The sequence below is a fragment of the Talpa occidentalis genome, unplaced genomic scaffold (assembly GCF_014898055.3).
Source record: "Talpa occidentalis isolate TD23 unplaced genomic scaffold, MPIMG_talOcc4v2.1 talOcc4.3, whole genome shotgun sequence".
NCBI classification, from domain to species: Eukaryota; Metazoa; Chordata; class Mammalia; order Eulipotyphla; family Talpidae; genus Talpa; species Talpa occidentalis.
This window is the reverse complement of record NW_023603184.1, coordinates 144071143-144092930: the sequence shown is the minus strand read 5'-3', so window position 1 is coordinate 144092930 and position 21788 is coordinate 144071143. Positions and strand designations below refer to the sequence as shown.

The window sequence follows — 21788 nt, the reverse complement described above, 5'->3', positions numbered from 1 at the left end:
GGAAGGCACAGGGCTGATGAGCCACTTCCTAAGACACCAACACAGATGGCAGCCCCGGATCTAGAGGGTGGGCCCAGAGTTCGAGGCCAGTTCTTGCTTAGATTATTTCCTTGAAGAAAGAATGGATGAGTTTCTAGAGGTACTTTGTTTTTGCATTCAAGAACTGGGGTGTAGGCCAGAGATATGGGGGGTGAGAGAGACAGAATGGGGAGCAGAACAGATGGCTCTACTACAATACACAGCCTAGGGGAGCAGTGGGCGAGACAGGAGAGGTCTGCTGTGCCATATGGGTCAGCTACCTGGCCAGGGATCGAACTCAGGCCTTAGCAGTGACAGTGCTGAGACTTAACCTCTCAGCCACCAGGGAGGCCCCTAGAAGTATATTTCTGAGTGGGGTTGGGAGACATTGTTCTATCAGCACGAACACATCCCAACTAAGGTCTCTGAAGTTATTATGAAAACTGCTTTGGAATAATTACATCTTATATTTAACAGAAGTCCTTTTCAGATGTACAAGTACAGGTTTTCAAAAATAACATGCCAGAGCAGACTTACCTTCTCTCCCTTCAAACCAGCAGCGCCCTGGGAGAAGGAGCATCACATTAACAACAGGGTGGAGGGGGCCAAACCCAGCACACAGCAGCCTCCTGGCCCTGCTCTCTGCTCTCTGCCTCCTCCCCCCACCGCCTGGCTTTGACACATTGCCCAATCTCCCTCATTAAACTAACCAGCAAAGCCCCCTTATCTGCCCATCCCCAAGATGGCCCCATCCCATCCTCTGCAAACTTCCCTTTGTGCTCACCCCCCAGCTCCACTCTGCCCTCCGGCCTCCTGGGGGTCTCTCTTGCTGAGCTCTGTGAGCACCTGACTTTGCTGACTCCATGACAGATGCTGGCTCTAGTTTCCTGACTTCTGGCAGCCTCAGGCACTGTCTGCCCCTCCCCACTGTCTTCCACTGACACCCCCAGGTGTTCTCCCCCACCAGAGCTGCTCCTCCTCTACACACCCAAGGTCCTCGACCTGCAGTGCACACCCTAGAGGCCACCTCCCGGTGCTGACCCCCACTTCTCCTTACACTTGAATTAACACCACTCCAGGCCTCTCCTGGAGTGAATCCAACTCTCTGTGAAGCAACTCCGCACGATGTCTCCAAAGCTGAACAGTCTCAACTCAGTACTTACTCATTCCCCATTAGTTCACTGGTCACTACCAGCTCCCCCCACCCAGGTCCCGATGGAGCTCTGCGCATGGCCCCTGGGGAGGAAACTCCTTGTCTGTTGTGGGGAGTTAGGGCCAGAAACCTACCGGGATGCCTGGGTAGCCGGGGGTCCCTGGGAGTCCCGGGAAGCCTGGCTCCCCCTGCAAGACAGGCAGAGTCCGTCATTCTTGGCTGCTCAGAAATGGCCTAGTGAGGAATCTTCCCTTCTTTTTTCGACCTTGCAGTGGTAAATGTAGACAAATAACCCAATTTCCTTATAGCTCCTAGGTTTCAGGCAAAAGGCCAGAAAATCATTATCTTCACTGAAGCCAGGGTTAGAATCTACTATTTCTCAAATTGTGAATAAATGGCCAAAGTCTAACTGACTTTTTAATTGCTGTTTCCTTGAAACGTTGGGCAAAGCCTCCCTGCTGGGGAAGTGGGGTGGGGGGCAAGGGAGGGCAGTTAGGAGAGAAAGGACATGACGTGCATGGAGACCCTCATTCTCTCTCAAGGCTGGTTTTCCATTGCTGGTTCTCGTGTCTGAGCCATAGACACTCACAGCCTCAGCTTAAACGACCAGTTCAGCTCCAAATTAACCAGCTGTGGAAGAACTTCCAGAAAAGATTCTCAGGAAGCAAAGTACAAGAAAGAAAACAGGAAGCTTCCCAGTTCAATATTCTATTTCTGTCCTGAAGACATGACCACTGGCTTTGTCGACAAGTGTTCCAAGAAAAGCCCATCTCCCCTCATTGCCTCTGTGGCTGGATCTATTCGTCAGCAAAGCTCATGTCCATCATCCCCTGTGTGTGAGGAACACACCTTGGAACCATTGCATCCTGGGAAGCCAGGCAGCCCGTATGGTCCAGGATGGCCTGGGATGCCCTAAAATCAGAGCAAATGTCAAACAGAAGACGTGGTCAGTGGACAGTGAGGAACCCAAGGTGAGGGGAAAGGTGAGCAAATCCAGGTAGTTATTTAAATAGCTAAGTAGGAAATCCAGCAGTTATTTTAGACAGTAATTTAAGTAAAACCCATAGCAAACAAAATGGACTAATTAAAGCCAAAAATTATCAAGTGAGGTTCAGATATTTTAGACTAAAGAAAAGGACTTTCTATATAAAATATAAAATTTCTATATAAAATATAAAATCTTCTATGTAAAATTCTTTATATAATTCATGTTGGGAGGAAAGGAAAAACAAGAGGAAGTATGTGTACAGGTGACACTTGCATTATTCTACGGCATTAAAGTTTTTCTATCCCACCCCACCCAACCTATTCCATTCTAGTTGTAATTCAGCAAATACAATTTGCCTTGCATGTATGTCCTAAGAATCCACCCTGATACATTTTATGATTCTATGGTGCCATTTTCACTACGTACGTAGTAGATGCGTCAGTGCCCATTTCCTGTGCTATTGTGTTACAATCTTTATTAAAATGCACTTACTTTTCATTTACCCAAATACACCATTTTTCTCAGTACTTACTGGAAGTCCGGGAGGACCTGAAAATCCTGGCAATCCAGTAATTCCCTAGAGACATAGAAATGGGAGACAAGAACGCTTTTTAAATTCAACTTGAAAACATAAAATGATTTATCATCCCAATAACCCCATCTTGCAACTATAATTGGGAATGACTAATGATGATTTGAAAAACAAAAAAATATTTTAAAAGGTTTTTGTAAATCTTACATTAATTTAACTTTTAAAAAGAGATTATTAACATTGATTCAGGGGGCTTCCCTGGTGGCATAAGGGGTTAATATGCAGTAGTATGAAGCTTCCTGCAGCCACTGTAGTGTGAGTTTAATCCCCAGCCAGGGAGCTGACCCACATGGCACAACAGACCTCTCCTGTCTCACCCAATGCTCCCCTCAGCAGTAAATTTCAGTCAATCTGCCTGTTCTGTTCCCTACTTCCCTACTCTGTCACTGGTGAATCTTCTCCCCTCCCCCCACCCCCGCAGCTCTGGCCTGTACCCCAGTTCTTGTATACATAAACACATCTTAAAAAAAAAAAGACTGATTCAGGCTTTGGGGGATATAGATTTTAGAGTATAATTTGCCTGCAGTAAAGGATGCCAGTCTTCCAGAAACAGTTTAAGGACCCTTTACATGGGGCAGGTGTACACATCTGGATGACCACCTCCCGCCCAGCCTCAGAACATCCCCCACAACCCTCACCCCTGAATGTTTCCTTCTGTCCTTTTCCTGTCACTTTATTCCTGCTCCCAATATAGTAACCACTATTTTGCCACTATTTTGACCTGCACAACATTATGGATCAGTTTTACCTGTTCTTAAACTTCATCTACAGAGAGGACCACCCTCCATGCTCTCCTCTGTGACATGTGCATAACTTGTACAGAGCAGAGTTCTTTTTAAAAGAAGAAACATTTTCATCAAACATTCATGATGGACTCAGTGGACTACTAACCCTTACACCTTTGGGGCCAGTGAATCCTGGGAGTCCTGGGGAACCCTAGATCCAAAAGAGAAAACAAGAGGTGAACATGATGACGTGTATCTGGCACCAAGAAACCCATCTGCTAAAGCTTCCATTTTCTTCACAAGGTGAACTGTTTTTCTCCTATTACCTCACTGTTAGCACAGCTCAATTGTTTGTTTGTTACACTGGAGCTAAAATACCCATCAGAAAGGACCAAGATTTCTTCAAACTTTGACTACTCAAAAGGAAACTCGGGGGCTGCCATGTCAGCACAACCAGTTGGGGAGAAGGCAGATCTCAGTCTCCCCCACCTCCCAGCCCTAATGATTTGTTGATTTGTTCAGATGAGCTGGTGATTCTTGTTCACTTTGGTGTCTGAGAAATGCCTGTAAAAGCCCACCTTGGTGGGCAGCTGGGGGATCTGATAAGGAGGAGTGATAAGGGCAGAGGAGAATGCAGTCAATACTTCTGTGTAGGTGGAACACTTCATTAACAAATTGTGCCCTGATTTGCACAAATAAATGAATAGCCAAGCAAGGACTGCATGGACTGAGATAATTTTGTTTCAGGAAGAGTCTGAGGCCCTGTTTCTTGGAGCATAACCTTAAACAGAGACTTTTAACTGGGCCACTTGGGAGAGAAAGTTCTATTATCCAAATGCTGTTTTCCTCATTCTTGAGAGTTTCGGTCTGTTTTGGCATTTTTAATTATTTGAGAAAAGGGTTGCTATGGAGCCTTCTGAGACTGGACTTTGCTGGCCAGGCCTGTCTTCCTGATCCAGGTGGACTCCTTGGGGGGTCAGGCCTTCCCCCGTCCCCCACCTCCCAGGCAGTTGTTTGGTTACTTGGAAGACAGCAGTGACCCACTGCCAATGACCCCACTGTCAATTTTAGAAAATACCTAAAGTTATGATAAAAAAATGTATAATTCTGAGCAATCCTTTTTGTTTATGTTTGGATATGCTTTCATTTTCTGCCTTTGATCCAATTATCTTTTGTGGCTTCATCTAGACGAGATCCTTTAAATACAACACCAAGATTTTCTGGATTACATTTTATGTATAAGGGCTTCATTACATTTTTTTTTTTCATTTTTTTCTCATCAAGGCTAAAGAGACTTCCTTTTTTAGCCAGTCTGTCATCTTCATTTATTGCAGGGCTTTGAGTGAATTAAACAATCAAACACCTGTGAATTCCTTGACAACAGGGCGTGCCAATCTTCTAGATTAACTTCATGTAGCACCATGTAACCCACAATACATTCACCGGCAAAAATCCAGCCAAGTTCATTATAAAGACTGAGTTGATTTTATTGAGTTGTCAGTGGGGTGGCATTCCATCTAGCAGGCAGAAAGCTGCTCCGAAAAGTTGGACAAAATGAAAAGTTTTAAGCACAAGAGAAGTAGTGGGGGAGTGATATCAGGCCTAGGTGCCCACCTATGGGGAAAGGTCTTATGATGGGATATCGTCTCATCTTCCTTGGGGATCAGGAATGATTATTTCTTTGGTGCTGACTGGAGAATTCTCTCCTGACCAGTGGAGACCATACTCCTGGGGGTGGCTGAGCCCCCAGTGAGGAGGGGGATTCTCTCTGGGAGGGCTTCCTACCAGTTCCTCCACTTGGGGGTACTCCGTTTGTTCTTTCTTTTTAACTAAGTACCATATGCTCACACCTGTAACTATTTCATTATTGCTGGCATTTTAAAGAAACGCAGAAAGAAATAAGCAGTGGGTGTGGAGGCCAAAGCCATAAGGAAGGAGCTGGCATTAAGTCCATCTCAGTCCCGGGCTGAAGGGGTGCATCCACCCCCCTGTGAAATGGAGGAACATCCAGGCCAGGGCCTGGAGGGAGGCTGCCACCAGGACACTCAACATCCAGAATCTGAATGACATTTTCAGAATGAGGATCAGGAGGGTAAATGGGATAAGCCACACACATGACTATGGCAGACATGACAGGGGAAGCCCCGGAAAACAGTCAGCTTCCCACTGGCGCCTGGAGCTCAGGGGGTGGGTGAAGAGCCGTGCTGGTGTCATTTACATGTACCTCTGTAGAGGTTTGAACCTCTAACCCCTACGACAAATACGATGTTGTAAACCCACTTTGCTTCAATAAACATCATTGGGGAAATACATACATAAATAAAATAAAACTAGTTTGAACTCTGGTTTTGCCACCACTTGGCTGTGGAACCCAGGAGCAGTGACTTAAGTGTTCTGAGTGTCAGTTTCCTCATCTGTAAAATGGAGACAATACTGGAATGAAGTTCTTATCACCAGCATCGTGACTTATGGAAACAATTTAAGGAGATAATGGGCTGCATTCAGGAATACAGGCCTCAGGCTGCCTGTGATGACCGCTGGGTACTCGGTACAGGACTTGTCCAATGAAAAGACACTCTGGGGATCCCTAATAATGAACAGCCTTTCCCAGAGCATTAGTGAGCCCACAGCAGGCTGGAGGTCTGCAGTCAGGAGTGTGGCCAGGACTGCTCAGGCTTATGCCCAGCAGGGAAGAGACTTCAGCAGGCCCGGTGCCCAGCGGCTCTACTGCAAATCCTCCAGAGCAGTTGTTTAAGGTAAACCGTTTACATATCATAGGCTCTAGGGTAAAACTGTGATGAGTGTGAAGGGCGGTGGGCTCTGGTGAAAACCTTGGTTCCCTGATTTTCCAGTGGAGGAGGAGCCATAAAGGATGGCAAGATGGAAATAAAGAGGAGGATGAGGGACAGGAGAATTCCAGAAGCCGAGACCAATGTTCCAAGGAGAAGAGTGAGTCCCGTCTTTGAAACAAAGCAGAGCGGTTCAGGTCAAGAAAAACACAAAAAGAGGCTTCAACCTTGGCCATTTAGAGTCGCTGGTGAGCTCTGCTGGTGTGTTTTAGGGCAGAGGGGTAGAGAGTAAATCATTACCCGCTAAGTGAGCAGGAGGTGACCTACAAAAGCATGTTTAGCTGTTGTTTGTCTTTAAGAAGCTGGTCAGAGAAGGCAAGACTGGGGCAGGATGGCAATGCTGTGATTACAGGACCTGAAGGACCAGAGAAGCTTTACACTAGATGGGGAATCTGTTCATGTCTGAGGACTGAGAGAGAATAGCCAACAGCAAAGCAATGTTGGAATGTCCTGCAAGAGGAGACGCCTCTTGGAAGAAGGTTCTAGTGGTGATCCCAGTGCCCAGGACACAGGCGGATGGATGGTCCTAAAAGAAGGAGAAAAGGAGGCAGGGGCAGGAAGCGTCAGGGAGGAGGAGGGAGTTGAATAAGAGACTGAAGATAATGTGGATCTGAAAGGTCTTGGAGCAGAAAGCAGACTAGAGGGTGGGAATTTCCTATGACTTCCAAGAGTTGGCTGAGATGTGGAATTTTCTCCAGCTTCTCAGCAGCCCGAGGGGTAAGCAGAGAGAAGGTTGGGTGGGTGGGGATCTCCCAGGCTTAGAGATAACATACCTTGGGTCCCTGTGGTCCAGGTGAGCCTTCGGGACCTGGGAATCCCTTCTGGCCAGGAGAACCAGGGGGTCCAGGAAAACCTTTCTCTCCCTGTTAAAATCAAAACAAGACCAGGCACACAGAATAGCAACTGTCCAACAACAATGCACCCACCACAACCACTGTTTTTTTGCCTTTATATCTTCATGATAACTTGGATTATATTTTTTTGGATAAAAAAAAATCATCATTGAGTGTATTGGTGACTATCAGCACTTGTCCATAGACTTGAACATGTGGGTCTTTAGTTCTGTGGGCCCCACAAGGTAGAGCTGCTCGGATTAGGGAGATTAGGCAGAGGGCATCAAGAAGGAGTTGAAAACCAGATAGAAAGTTGGAGGTTAGTGGAGTGTGTTTGCTGGGGAATGGAGTGAGTAAGTGCAAGAATGTCCGGGGAGTGTGCATAATTATTATGTAAGCTTGAGAAGATCAACATGCGGGCGACACGTTTGGGTCTTTCTTGATTACACAGGAATTAGAAATTCAATCTGCTCTTTGTGTAGGAGATGTGGGAGAGATACCAACAATGACATAACCAAAAGTGTGAGCTAAATATTGTTTTTTACAAAGAGTCAGATGATATTACGGGGAAGTCCAGATGCCATTACGGGGAAATCAAGAGTGAGTGAAAGTAATTGGGCTCACTGGGTGACAGGGCCCTGCCAGGAGCTCGTCCTTCTCTGGACATGGAGCACTCTTTGATTGAGTCAATTGCTTTCAATTAAAAATCTTATTAGAAATTAAAAAAAAAAAACATACCAGCTATCTTACCGTGTATGCACACCCACTAAAAAAGAAATAAAAGAATGTGCTGGCCCCTCTAGATCCTCAGCTACCTCCACATGTCCTGGAAAGCAGCTCATACATGCAGGACTGGATTCGTGCTAGATGCAGTAAGAATGAGCTATTCATGTGACATGGTCACAGCAGGCACAGACCTGAACAGGCCACATTCTTAACTTCAGGCCAAACCTCAAACTATGTGCAAAGGACACAATAACTTTAAAATATATATATATATATATATATATATATGTATACTTATAATGATTATAATGAATACATATATATATATTATGTGGCAGTTATTTTACCTAAAGAACTCAAAATATGTTCTTTGAAAATATTTTTATGTAGTCACCTTTCAATATTGTTAAAAATAATTCATTTGTATTTCTAGGGAAAGATTTTTGTAAACAAAGACACAAACACCTTAGTTCTGCCTCTGTCTTAACTGGCACAACTTTCAAATTAGTGGAGCGAATTAAGGAGACTTCACAGCATCCTTTATTTGAATTCTGGCATGGAACTGCTTTGCCTTGCTGGATTCTGGCCTGTTCTGCATAGCAGGCACCGCGGCATTCTGCCACCAGGGGTGATTTCCCACTCATGCTGCGCATTCTGGTTTCAATATTTTATGCCAAAGTAGGTGAATCAGGTTGTTTTCAGCTGTTCTTTAGAATTTAGCAAACAGCATAATTGTGGAGTCATTCTTCTAAACTTTTCCTTAACTTACTTCTTTTTCTTTATTGATCGAGAGTTAGAATTTAATGACCAAATTATAAGAAGATTCCTACAAGGTTTTTTCTTTTTAAGGTTAATGTTTGTACACACTTGTTTTCAAATTGAATGTGGGAACTGGAGTAGAAAACGTCTGCTCTTTCTGCTACCAACGAAGGGAAAGTGAGATTCCTGATGAGAGCGGTGGTGACAAGAAGCAGGACTAAGCTTTGTTTTACCTTCTCGCCTTTGGTTCCATCACAGAAACACTGGCCTTTGCCTTTACAGTTGCAGCCCTAGGAAGAGGGAGAGAGAAAGAGTTTTGTTTAAAACAGCTTTAAAAAAATCCCGGCTGACAGGGCACAAGCAGACATCTCTCTTCGAATATTCAGCACCTTTCACCAGGAGTCACCAGCCACTGTGGCACCTTATCCACAGAAAGTGAGAGAAGAGAAGGGACAACTGACTGTCAGATGACCGTGGGTCACTCCGACTGTGTTTAGGAATTTCAAGGAATTGGTTTACGGAAAGGACAAAGCGCTATCCTTTCTCAGAATAATACGTAGTTGAGTCATGAATCTGTGTTGTAGGAAGGCGTGGCCTAGTGTAGGCAAATGTATCTTCGACATAATGTGCACATGTGCAGATGCGTATATTACTGGGCAATATTGACTATAGGTGATTGCAAGGTTTTCTTTCCCCGAAATAATGTTCAGGGCGAAAAAATGATGATCAAAACTCAACATGTGTCCTTAAAGAGAACAAATGAATGCTGGCATCACAATGATCTTTCTTATCAAAAAAAAAAAAAAACCAAAACCAGGGGCCTCCCCTGGTGGCGCAGTGGTTGAGCGCTGGGCTGCAAAGCTGCCCGCAGCCTCTGCAGTGCCGGTTTGATCCCTGGCCGTCAGGCAAGAGTCCCACATGGCACGCAGACCTCTCCTGCTGCCCACTGCTCCCCTCAGCAGTGTATTTCTATTGTCTGCCTGTTCTGCTCCCCACTCTGTCTCTGGTGAATCCTCTCACCCTCCCATTCCTCTGGCCTGTACCCCAGCTCTTGTATAAAAATAAATCTTAAAAAAAATAATACAAAACCAAGAGAGAAATCGTTAAAGATGGTGGAGTTAAAATTTGTTTTGACACGTAGCCTGTGGATATATATAGATATTTTTCCTTAATTTTCTTCCTCTAGTTAATATTGGCTGAAAATTAATTGTTTTCCCCAGGAAAACATAGCAATTGACAGCAGAGACAGAGTCAGTCTACAAGACTGGTGATGCTGGCTAGGAAGAGTTAAGAAACATTGCCTCGGTTATTCCCAAAGTGGAGTTCCCTATCTGGCAATCAAAACAAATAGATAAACAACAATATCTTTCATCAAATATATTTTCCTGGGCCCAAAGCAATCAACAAAGCTGCCATTCAAGGAAGGGACAGGCATAGCAATTTCCAGACTCTCATCATTGAGTCTCACCATTTATACACATCACAACCCATATGAGTAGAAAGTGCTTGGGAGAAAAGTCTGCATTTTCCCCAAGGGTTGGCTATTTGGTGTCTTCTAGAAGTTTACATTTCTCCAAGTATTCTCCCAGATGTTTGGAGTCATTAAGTCATATTGTTACTTCATTAACTTAATCTTGTCCTTCTAGATTTTTAAATTTTTATGTCCATTTCAATCACATATTTGAGTATACTTTACTAAAGCAGAGGTTCTCCAAGCGGGGTCCCCAGACCAGCAGTGTCAGCATCACCCAGAAACTTTTTAGAAATGTTAGGTCCACTAAATCACAAACCCTGGAGGCAGGTCTCTTTCATCTCTTTTTTTTTTTTCTGTATATGAATATTCTTAAGGCTTAATTCACAACTGCCCCAAACTAGAAACGACCCCAACACACTTGGTACCTCTATGGAGTGGAATACTATTCAGCAATAAAAAAGGGCCAGCTAGGACTTAGCACAGCTCATACTTATGTGAAGCAGACATGGTGATGAGTGAGAGGAAACAGCCTGAAAATCCATACTGTGGTTCTATTCATAAGGCATTTTGGAAAAGACAAAACTAGGCACAGGAAGTGGAACAGGGTTGAGTTAAAGGGTGGGCAACGAAGGAAGAAAATAGGCAGTTTTTGAGGCGATGGAACTTTTTGAATCTTGATTGTGGTAGTGCTTGTCAATAGCACTGGCTAGTTAAACACGAGGCTAATTGTTTCTTAGTTGCTTGGCTATAAAAATAATTTTTGGAAAAACTTTAAGCTCTTAGAAGAGATGAAAGGCATTACAAAGAATTAATGCACAACTACAAGTCTTTCCAGTTCAATTCACCAACTTTTACCATTCTCTCTCTCTCTCTCTCTCTCTCTCTCTCTCTCTCTCTCTCTCTCTCTCTCTCCACACACCTATTTGCCAAACCACTCAAAGTAAACTGCAACCCTACATGCCATTGTTCTCCCTCATACAGCTACATCTCCCCTAAACAGGTGTTTATTTTAACCCACCCACACCATTTTCCCAACCCTGAGGCCAAAATTGAGTCAATTAACTCCGGATTACTTGTTTTGAAATAAGATCTTCAACCTTCTGCAAGACCCTTACTGTCCATTGGAAAAGGAAAAGCTGTTTAATTTTTAGCAAATCTTTCATTTCATATCAAAGACTTACTCTCCATCTCTGCTCACTTGCAATTGAGTCCTGACCTCAGCAGGTGGCCATCACAGTTCCGAGAGTCCCCAGGAAACAGACTGGGGTGCCCCGAGGGTGGGGGCACCCTATGGCCTCTTGTTGCCTTGAATTCCCTCCTGCCTGGGTCTGGCTTCCCATCCCACCCACAGCGAGTCTGTTCCCCTTCTTAGTCATTAAAGCCACAGTTCCTGATGTTTTTTCATTCTGTCCTCCAGGTTGGGTCTTGAACCTTTAGGAAAAACAGATGGAGCTTTTGTTTCCCATGAGGGCAGGTGTCTAATTTGATGATTGGGAACCAGCTGGTGGGCTAATTGAAAAAGTTAAAGCAGAAAACCAAATTTGTGAACACTTCAGACATTTTAACTTAACACATGTTTAGTGGCAGGAGGACACGGAGCAGGATCTCTATGACCCGAGCAGATGGGTGGAGGAGGAGAGCAGAGAGTCCTGGAGCCCTTGGTGGCATTTCAGGCTTTTATTGGGATTTACCAGGTACACAGCAGGCAGGGGTGCTGGGGGGCTGGGAGGCCTGCCAGCAAGTCTTCATACTGTTCGGGCTCTCCAATGTCCTCTGGTGTTTCGCGTGGCTCTGCTTCTCTGCTCTCCTGTTCTTTCTTCTGCTGGCATCCCCGTGAAGCCACCCTTATAAGCCCAGTCTTAGCTCAGTTGTACCCACTTACGCATGCCCAACCCTACTCCAGGTGCCCGCCATCAGGCATGCATTCAGGACCGCAAGGATCCATCATCAATCCTGTTGGCAGGAGGGCAGAAAAACCTGATACTTTTTTACCTTACCCTACAACATATAAAAGGCACCCCAATTCTTCAACCACGTGAAATAGGCTTCACGTTATTTCTTTGGGAATGGGTGCTGTCTGGGCTTCTAGGACATCATTCTTGGTCAGTGACACCCATAAGGCACCGTCAGCAAGTTCCAGTTTGGGTTTTTTTGAAACAAAAATTCTTTGTGGAGCAAGCATAGAGTCCTTCTAGATAGTAATTCATATTTTTCTCACTTTTTTCCAGGCACTCTTAATTGAATAGAAATTTTCTATAACGTTTTAAATCCAATCTTCCAATCAGTTGTCACATAAATAGGTCCTTTTATGCATTTATATTGAATCTATTTGTTATTTCGTTTTTTATTTCTCGGTTACAGTAATTAAGTGCAACCTGCGGACGCACTAACCCTGTTACCACGAAGCTCCACCAGGGGGCAGGCGCGTCCCGGGAGAAGCCCGCGGGGCGCAGGGGCCGCGAGCATCGGTGTGTTGCAGAGTCGTGGGGAGCTCTGGCCCGTCCAGCCGCTTACACGGAGAGTCCCTGAGAGAGGGGCCCCCGAACTCTTTGCTCTCACATGCCCGCGTGTCACCCGCCTGCAGGCAGCCCGGGAGGCCTGGGCTGCGCGGCCTCTGCAGGGTGCGGCCGGCTGGACACCTGCGCGACCTGATGCAGAGTTGGCGATGGTTTTGCTGACATGTGGACGTGGCGCCTGATGAATGAAGCCAAACTTACAGCCCCCAGCTCTGGGGTCCCCTGCTGTTGGGAAGACCAGCGCTGCCTCAGGAGGCTGCACTCAAACAGGGCACCTCGCTGGTTTGGGGGGTTATGACTGTGGCCCCATCTCTTAGTGATGCTGCTTTCTCTGCAACAAAATTTGAAATTTGCCTGTGTGTTTCAGTCAGGCGGTAGCGCAAGTGGATTATCTGGCTGAAAGATAACGTGGCATATTTTCATTTCCATTGAGCTTGAGCTACATGTTTGCACCCCAATTCCCTGAATGGAATATAACCCATTCACGACTAGCCAAATTCTAAGTCACTTAAACCCCCTGTGGCCAACGGAATACGACTCAGCAAATCAAAAAGACAAACTCACGCCATGTGTGGCAACAGGGAGCTGCAAGGGATGATGCTTAGTGAAAAACTCAGGAGAAAGAGCAGTATCGGATGGTTTCGCTGCTACATGGAATAGAGAGAAACAGGACAAAGGGGCAGGAAAAAGACAGAACTTGCAAGGGAACCACAGATCTGAGGCATCCAGCAGGGGAGGGCCCAGCTAGGGGAGGGAAGAGAACAGGACTGTGGTGATGGGTGTGATGGTGGTGGGTGAACTGCGGGGCTGACACATTTGTGGGGAGAGATCAAATACTGTCCAAAAATGAACAAACAAAAAAACCCAAACCCCCACTGCGGCCTAGTGCTGCTAAGCGGGAGGAAAGCATGAGTAATGGACAATCCCCATGCAAGCTTTGCTGATGTTCTCCTCTTCCAACAAGAAAGCATCTCTTGACTTCCCCGTGCCTTCAGGAAGTGAGAATTCTTTTGTCAAGAGCAGAAAGGTCTTAATGACTTTCTGGCTGTTCTCCCCTCGCGAACCATTAACACACCAGGAAGTGGGCCAACATTACGTGTTTTCATACTTCTGTATATTAGATACTTGAACTTGTGAGAATCATTCTTTGAACAGCCACATTCATATTTGATGACCTCACTTTGAATGCAAGGTCGGCTTTCATAGCAGAGAACTAAAAAGGTTTGAGGTCCAGCCGTCACAGGCCTCAGGCCAAATCCATGTCAGATCCTGGGTGTGGCGAGAGACTGGAAAGTATCGCTAAACTGCATGGGATTAACTTCCCATGTTAATAGGACTCACCCTCCGAGTGTAGGCAGGTATATTAGTGGATTAATCAAATACTGTTTGTACATGAGCTCAGGTGTTTGATAGATTTACTTGTTTAATAAAATACTAGTTTAAGACCCCAACAGTACTTGATGCTGAAAGTGCCCAAACCAGGCCATGCCAAAATTCTCAGGCCTGGTCTCCAGACACTCCACTTAGGCACACACAGTGTTTTGAACCATGAGCAGTGACTTCCCTTCTGTCCTTGCCTAAGTCCGCTGATGGAAGAAGATCATCGTGTCCTTAGGTCTGCCCTTTGCCTCATCATAGAAGCTGCTGCTGCTCCCCCATTTATGTAGGATGTAATTTGGGGGGGTTCATCTGGTTGTAGGTTTATCAGTGACCATGTTCTCACTATCTAAGATGCTTATCTTCACAGAGTAAGGAGGAGGGGGTGGTCAACCTCCCCTCTTGTCTGTGATGTAAAAACACCCCATCTCTCCCCGGATGTCCCGGGTCCTTAAACATAGGAGAAACATCCCTGGTCTGCTTCATTCATCTTTAGCTTTATAACCACATGCATTCTTCTTATATACAATATTAAGTTTTGGCTTTTTTCTGTGTGATGTTACTTTATTTTTCCTTTTAGCCCCAGAAGAGCCTAGATGGGGTGGGGGATTTCCCAAAGGGGCCAAAGGAAATGTCCTGGACAGAGGCCATCCGCTGATAGTGCTGATGGTCAGCCCCCAGGCTCTTCCTTCAGCAGGGACCCCAAGCCTGAGGATCACCCAAGAGTGGCCTGCACGTTGCTTTCTGTTCTGGAACATGGCAGAGGGGGACTAAGTCCCAGCTCTGCCAAACCACCTGTGTGATGAACTTACTATAGCAGACTTCCATATTGAATATTTATTACCTTATATTTATTAGGCAACCTTTGGCTCTACATAAGGGAGTACATAAGGGAAAAAAGGAAATTAATTTTTGCGAAGAGGTAGTTTTAGAACCCTAAAAACATTTGGAAGCTTCCAGATGCCAAGCAAGCCAGGTGTCCCACTCAGTTTTGTCAATTATAGAGCCATGGCTGTCTACTCCTGTGCTGAGAAAAGGAAGTTTTGGGAGATTGAAAATGCCCCACAGCAGTCATTAGTGTTCTAAGTTATTTTTGGATAAGTTGGTCCATTAGGTTAGACATACAGATGAGGATGGGCAGCAATTTTGAAAGGCAAAACCAGTCAGAGTGTGACATTTGGGGATCTCTAGAATCTCAGTTTCCACATGTGTTAAGTGGGGCCAGCTGGGCTGACACTGGCAGAGCACCCAGGCCTGCACACTGGATGCCCACGGCAGGCTCTCAGAAAGCAGAACATGCCGCCCCCAGGATGCCTCTGACATAAAAATTATTTTGAGTTGCAGGAAAGTAACAAATAGCAAACTCAGGAAGACCTCCCCCTCGACTATAGAAAATATATTCTCCTTTTACTGGAGACACTAGCAATGGTGTCCAACAATTTGCCCACCTGCTAAAGGAACCCTCATCTTTCTGATCTGTTCCTCTTCACATTCATTGCCCCCCGGGCAGACTCCTTTGTCTGGTCAAGGCTCCACGAAATTAACATTTCTTTTTCTAAAAGGTGGAAAAACTTTCTGCTCTGGCCACTTATTTGGATCTAATTCACTCTCTTGTCAAGACTTCCACGGCCATATCATTAATAAAATTCCCATGTTTTTCTCCTGTTAATCTGTCTTTCTGAATTTAAATTCCAGCTACATCCAGGGACTCTGTGAGGATCAAAGAAATCTTTTCTCTCCCCTTGAACTGTTGCTGTGCATGACCAACCACATGGACTATTACTAATTTATTAATTTAATAAGGCTAAATCAGTGCATGTGAATTAAGAGTGTATTATATTTCCTGGACTTCCAGTATGAACTGGGTCTCATATATTTTTTAATATCTTTCCAGCACTGGAAAGTAGTAAAAAAGTATTATTTGTCTCTTCAAACTAATTAAGGATCTAATGATGCCCACACCTTTTGTATTGTTCATTAGTAAGCCAATAAATAGGCACATCTATTTTTGTTGTTCTTTAATAGGCTAAAAAGTAATTACCAAATCATCTTGGATATTTCCTCTTTCTACTCTTAAAACACAGTATGCCCAGTTTACGTGCATTCTTATGAAACAGAAGTGGCCTTTCTGCCCTCTCTCCAGTCTCTCCTGCCCTGAGCCCAGCCCAGGCTGGTTTAGTGGAAGGGAATTTGGCATCATTTAAAGCTGGTTAACACTCTACTGAGCAGGCCTGTTGATTCTGCATTATGATTATTGAGCCTGTGCCCAGGCAATAGCCTGAGGTGAAAATCTGTGTGTGAAAAGAAGAGCTGACCAGCACTGAGCCCCTGCCAGACAGACACAGACGCCCTACACTGCCCTGTGCAGGGCCCCCACCATTTCCTCCACCCCCATCTGCCTTGCGCAATTGAACATGACCTTGACCATGTGCCCTCCAGTACAGGAGGACACTCAGTGGTCCCTTCACCCCGCTCAGAATCCACTGTCACCGCACTGGGTATCACAGAAACCCCTGTGATGCTCCAGAGAGCATCATCGGAATCTAGACATCTAAGTCAGTCATCCGTTCTTGATGTTCTGGATGACAGCAAGCATAAAGATTGCTGGCTCAACAAAGAAGGTGGCAATGTGAGGCCTGGGACACGTGGCAATGAGCAAAGCAGTGGGCACGTATGCCCACCTGGCCACACACACAGGTGATGTCTATAATCATTAACTCCACCTTCTCTTTTCTTCCTGCCCTGGAAAGTTTTGGGTCCAGTAGAATGAAGAGGCCTTTGCCATTCATGGAAGATTACCAGATGCTGCAGGATCCCGTCAAAGGACGCAGTAGGGGAAATACACTTAGTCTGTACTGTGAAGACCTCCAGGTTACCATTTTTTGGACACTGACTTTGTAGGGTACTGCTCAGAGCTCCCTGCATCAGGGAGCCTATTACTGACACTTGATAATGATCCTGTGTGCAACCATCTGCCCCGTTTTATAGATAAGAAAACTGGGGTGTGCATTGGAAAGGCAGGAATGAAGGGGGTGGGATGTGACCTAGAGCCAGGAGGCCATATTTCATGAGTCACTGGCTCTGTAGCTACTGAAGCCTTGGGGAGCGAGAATCCAGTCCCAACCTCTCCCCCACCGCACCCCATGATGTAACGCCCTGGAGACACACATAACTGGCAGCTCATAAAATGGGCTGCATAAATCAGGCTGGCACCCGCAGACCACAGGTCAGATCCAGTGTCTTGGCTGTTTTTGAGCAGCATGTGAGCAGAAAGGGCTTTATATTTTCAGATAGTTAAAAAAAAATCAAAAGAAAAATAGTATTTTGTACCACATAAAAACTACATGAATTTCAAATTTCAGAGTCTATAAATAAAGTCTCCTATTTTGCCCAAATATATGTGGGTATTTGCTTTGTTGTTATAATGGTATTGACAAGTATATCCTTGATTTTGCCTCTTCATCCACAAAGCCTAAAATATTTACCACTTCGCCCTTTACATAAAAAAAAAAAAAACCTTGTTGACAACTGGTGTCAGTTATCTTGATTATGAAATGATATATAAAAGTCATGCTAAAGTGATACATGAAAGTCACATTTAAAAATTAACTTGGGGATCTTCCTAATGGTGCAAGGGGTTAAGTCTCAGCACTATGAAGCTATTAGCAGCCACTGCAGCACAAATTCCATCCCCTGCTAGGGAGCTGACACACATGACGCAGCAGACCTCTCCTGTCTTGCCCACTGCTCCCCTCAGCAGTGTATTTCAGTCAGTCTTCCTGTTCTGCTCCCCACTCTGTCTCTGCCAACCCCGCCTCTGGCCTACACCCCACCTCTTGTATGCATAAATAAATAAATAAATAAATAAATCTTTAAAAAAATTAATTTGCTGGATCATATGGAAGCTCTATGTTTGATAGTTCAAGAAATCTCCACACAGCTCTCCATAGTGGTTTGTCCTTTTTCTCCACAACCTCGCCAACATTTGTTGTTGCTAGTTTTTTTAATATGTGCCATTCTCACTGGTGTGAGATGGTATCTCATTGTAGCTTTGATTTGCATTTCCCTGATTACAAGTGATGTTAACCAAATGACACAGTAACAGCAATTCCAAAGAGCACCTGCACCCCTATGTTTATAGCAGCACTGTTTACAATAGCTAAGCTTTGGAAACAACCCAAATGCCCAAAAATAGATGACTGGATCAAGAAGATGTGGTACATGTACACCATGGGATATTACTCAGCATTCAAAAAAGATAAACACATGCAGTTTGCAGCAACAGGGATGGAGCTAGAAGGGATCATGCTCAGCGAAATAAGCCAGAAAGAAAAAGAAAAATGCCGGATGGTCTCACTCACAGCAGGAATTTAGAAAACCTAAATAAGAGACCAGGAAAAAGACTAATCAATACAAAGTAAAAATCAAAATCCACAAGCAACTATAAACCAGAGACACACTACCAGGGTCGGGGGCAGGAGGGAGAGGCGGGGAAAGGAAGGACTAGAGTCAAAATAAGGGGGGGTGCAATTGTATGGGGACTATAACCAAAATGAAAATGCATACATTGTGCAAAGATGAAAAAAGATGTAAGAATTATATAAAATAAAATATTTAAATAAAAAATTGAAACTAAAAAAAATTAATTTGAAGATTAACGAAAAACATTAATATAGAAACCACAGAGAGGTCATCCCTGTGCTCTACCCAGAGATGGGCTCCCCCACCTTGAACAGCAGTGAGAAGTCACCCTTTTCTCCCACCCCTCCCTTATTTACTCCCCCTTCCCTTTCCATACTCCAGTCCAAGAGTTGTATGTGGGGGAAATGGGGAGAGAGGGCATATGTAAAGCAACCTGGGGATTGGTGGAACTCAGCAGATCATTCCTAATGTTGTGAAATTCAAGTAGTAAAATTGAAAAAAAAAAAGTTTAATGGAGGCCAATGAAGGATTGTTTTATTTCTATTTTGCTATTTAAGGCAATGCCTTAATTCCAAACACAAACAAACCTAAGCCTTCCTTCCCCAAACCAACCAACAGTGAACCTATCATTTGTTATCCTCATAATTTTGTAAAAGAAGGAAATGAAAACACTATAAAGGAAGCAAGTAAGCGCTCACAGAATACAAGTTATTCTTTTGAAATGGAAACAAATAGGTTTTACTTCATAAGAAAATCTCTTCATTATTCTCATGTGTCTCATTGGCCTTGATCTGGTGAAAGTCAGCACTGGCCAACACAGCAGGACTTTTCCAAACACCACACTAGCCCCAGCTGCCTCCTCTCCTCACCCAGACTTGGAATGGTTGACCACTAAGGGTTGACTTAGTGACCTATTCCCATGTTTTCCTCTTTGAGATGTAAGAGCAGGCGGCTCTCATACAATATAATGCATGCTAGTAAATAAAATTAAAAAAAAATCTGCCCTATAGCCAATGCCTCTAAATACACACACACACACACACACACACACACACACACACACACACACACACACACTAACATCCCTGCTGCAAACCCCAGATATGATAGGAAATCCAAACTCCAGACTGGCAAGTGGAGACACATGTCAAGGGGAGGGACCCTTACTTTTCATGCCTGGTCTAAGTGTATTGCCAAATCTTTTGAAAAATATCTTTCATAATATTGATATTTAAATATTATCAAAACCATAATGAGATAATACCTCATACCTGTTAGAATCACCTATATCAAAAAGACAAGAAACTGTAAATATTGGCCAGGCTATGGAGAAGCAGGAAGGATGCACTGTGGTGGGGATATAAATGCGGTAGCCATTATGGAAAACAGTATGGACATGCTCCCCAAAATTAAGAATAGAAACACCATATAATTCAGTTATCATACTGCTGAGTATTTATCTGAAGAATTAAAAAGATAATTTCAAGAGATAACTGTACCCCAGTACAATGTTTATTGCAGCATTATTTACCATATCTAGGAGTTGGAAGCAACCTATGTGCCCATTGACAGATAACTGGATAAAGAAGATGCGATATATATACTACACAATGGAGTACTATTCAGCTATAAAAAATGATGAAATCCTGACATTTGCAACAACATGGATTGATCTAGAGGGTATAGTGCCTAGTGAAATAAATCAGAGGGAGAAATATAAACATCATGATTTCCCTCATATCTGGTATATAGAGAACACAATGGATGGATTTAAGTAAAATAAAAAAAAATACCTGTAGACTATAAGACCAATTAGTGGTTACCAGAGGAATGGGAGAGGGAGGTGGGTAAAGGGGTTATATAGTACAGGATGGAAACTAGACTTCTGGAAATGAGCATAATGTACTATACAGATTTGATATATAAATCTATATGTCTGAAACCTCTATAATGTTACAAACCAATGTTACTTGTGTGACTTTTCTTTAAAACTCACTTCTCCCTTTTGCATTTGACCATCGGGTAAAGATGGATCAAGTTTGAGGAGACACAGATATTTTCAGAGATGTAATGAGTCAGAACCATTACCTTCAGGCACACTTGTAGAGAAAGCTACTAGAGGATGTGCTCCACTAAAGCAAGGGATTAGGTCAAGAAAGGCAAAGAGAATGAATGCAGGAGAAAGAATCTAATTCTAACACCTGTCTCAGGGTGATGATCTGATGGGAGCCGGGGGTGGGGGACAGGGCACATGAAAAAAATGGCCAAGGGGGCAATAGAATATCTTAAAACTCCAGGAAAAACAAAAGTTTATCCAAGAACATCTACAAATGTGAAAAGTAGTAGCTCAATAACGAACAAATGTTTCATCATTTGTTCTTTTGATATGATCAGGTCATAAACTTATTAGGAAGATTTGAGGGAAAAGAGGGAGGTGGGTCATCATAGGATCAGCCCACCAAATTGTAAGTCAAGAGATAAAGTTAAATAGGCAAGTTCAAATTGTCTATAATCTACATTCTCTATTTCCTTGTTTCAGGAACACAGAGGTACACAAATGGAATCAAAAGCCCCAAGCGTCCAAAGTGGATGCCTCAGAGGAAAGGAACTTGGGAGACAGAGCCAGGGACTTGGCTTATGCGCTAAGCCTTTAATATTGTAAATATTTCATTAATATCATGATTATTTTTATTATCTGCATATTTTCCTTTGTTCAAAAATAACAACAAAAAAGATTCATCTTGAGCAACCAAAATGAGAGTTCATCTCAAAAATAGAAAAATTCCTGCTACTTCATACTCAAGGTCGTACAATTTACTCTTTTTTTCAAACTAATAAGCATTCTAAGTTCATCTGAAGTGATGTTTTCCTCCAATTTGGAAAACTACCAATTCAATTTTGACTTCCTGGTAGGGAAAAAAATACAGTAAGAGCAAACATAGGAAATTTTTAAAGAAAAATGACTCAGACATTTGATGGAGAAACCTTGACTTACCAATTACCTGCAATGGTAAACTCCAAGTGGGTCGGGCAATCACAGGCTGGTTGAGCTGGTGAGGTCCATCGTTACAAATTTTAGGGGTATCAGGGCTCATCTGCCTCAAACGATTTCTGCTCCACCCAGATTTTGCTTGGAGCCTGAACTTGTAAATTTCCTTTGTGCAGACGCGCTGATTGCAGTTGGGGGAGACTGTGCAAACTTCAAGTCAATGAGGCCAAGCCATAGGCTACTCCCCTGCCTGGAGCTGGGGTGTGGGTGGAGCTGGGGGTGGAGAGGGTAGGGGCTTGAGCGGAGGGCCCAGAGATAACTCCCTGCCCTTTTATCTCACTTCAGATATGTGCCTTTCTTACTGGTG

General features: G+C 44.0%; 1 protein-coding gene across 1 annotated transcript in view; it reads right to left on the bottom strand.

Annotated features, from left to right (window-relative positions):
* COL4A3 (collagen type IV alpha 3 chain) overlaps nucleotides 1–21788 on the bottom strand; it is a 124483-nt gene that overhangs the window by 57092 nt on the left and 45603 nt on the right. The window contains exons 2-8 of the mRNA XM_037522148.2: nucleotides 8877–8933; nucleotides 7099–7188; nucleotides 3643–3687; nucleotides 2692–2736; nucleotides 2021–2083; nucleotides 1306–1359; nucleotides 556–582 (exon numbers count right to left, since the gene is read on the bottom strand). Of these exons, the coding sequence (XP_037378045.1) occupies nucleotides 556–582; nucleotides 1306–1359; nucleotides 2021–2083; nucleotides 2692–2736; nucleotides 3643–3687; nucleotides 7099–7188; nucleotides 8877–8933 (381 nt within the window). The remainder of the gene's footprint in view (nucleotides 1–555; nucleotides 583–1305; nucleotides 1360–2020; nucleotides 2084–2691; nucleotides 2737–3642; nucleotides 3688–7098; nucleotides 7189–8876; nucleotides 8934–21788) is intronic.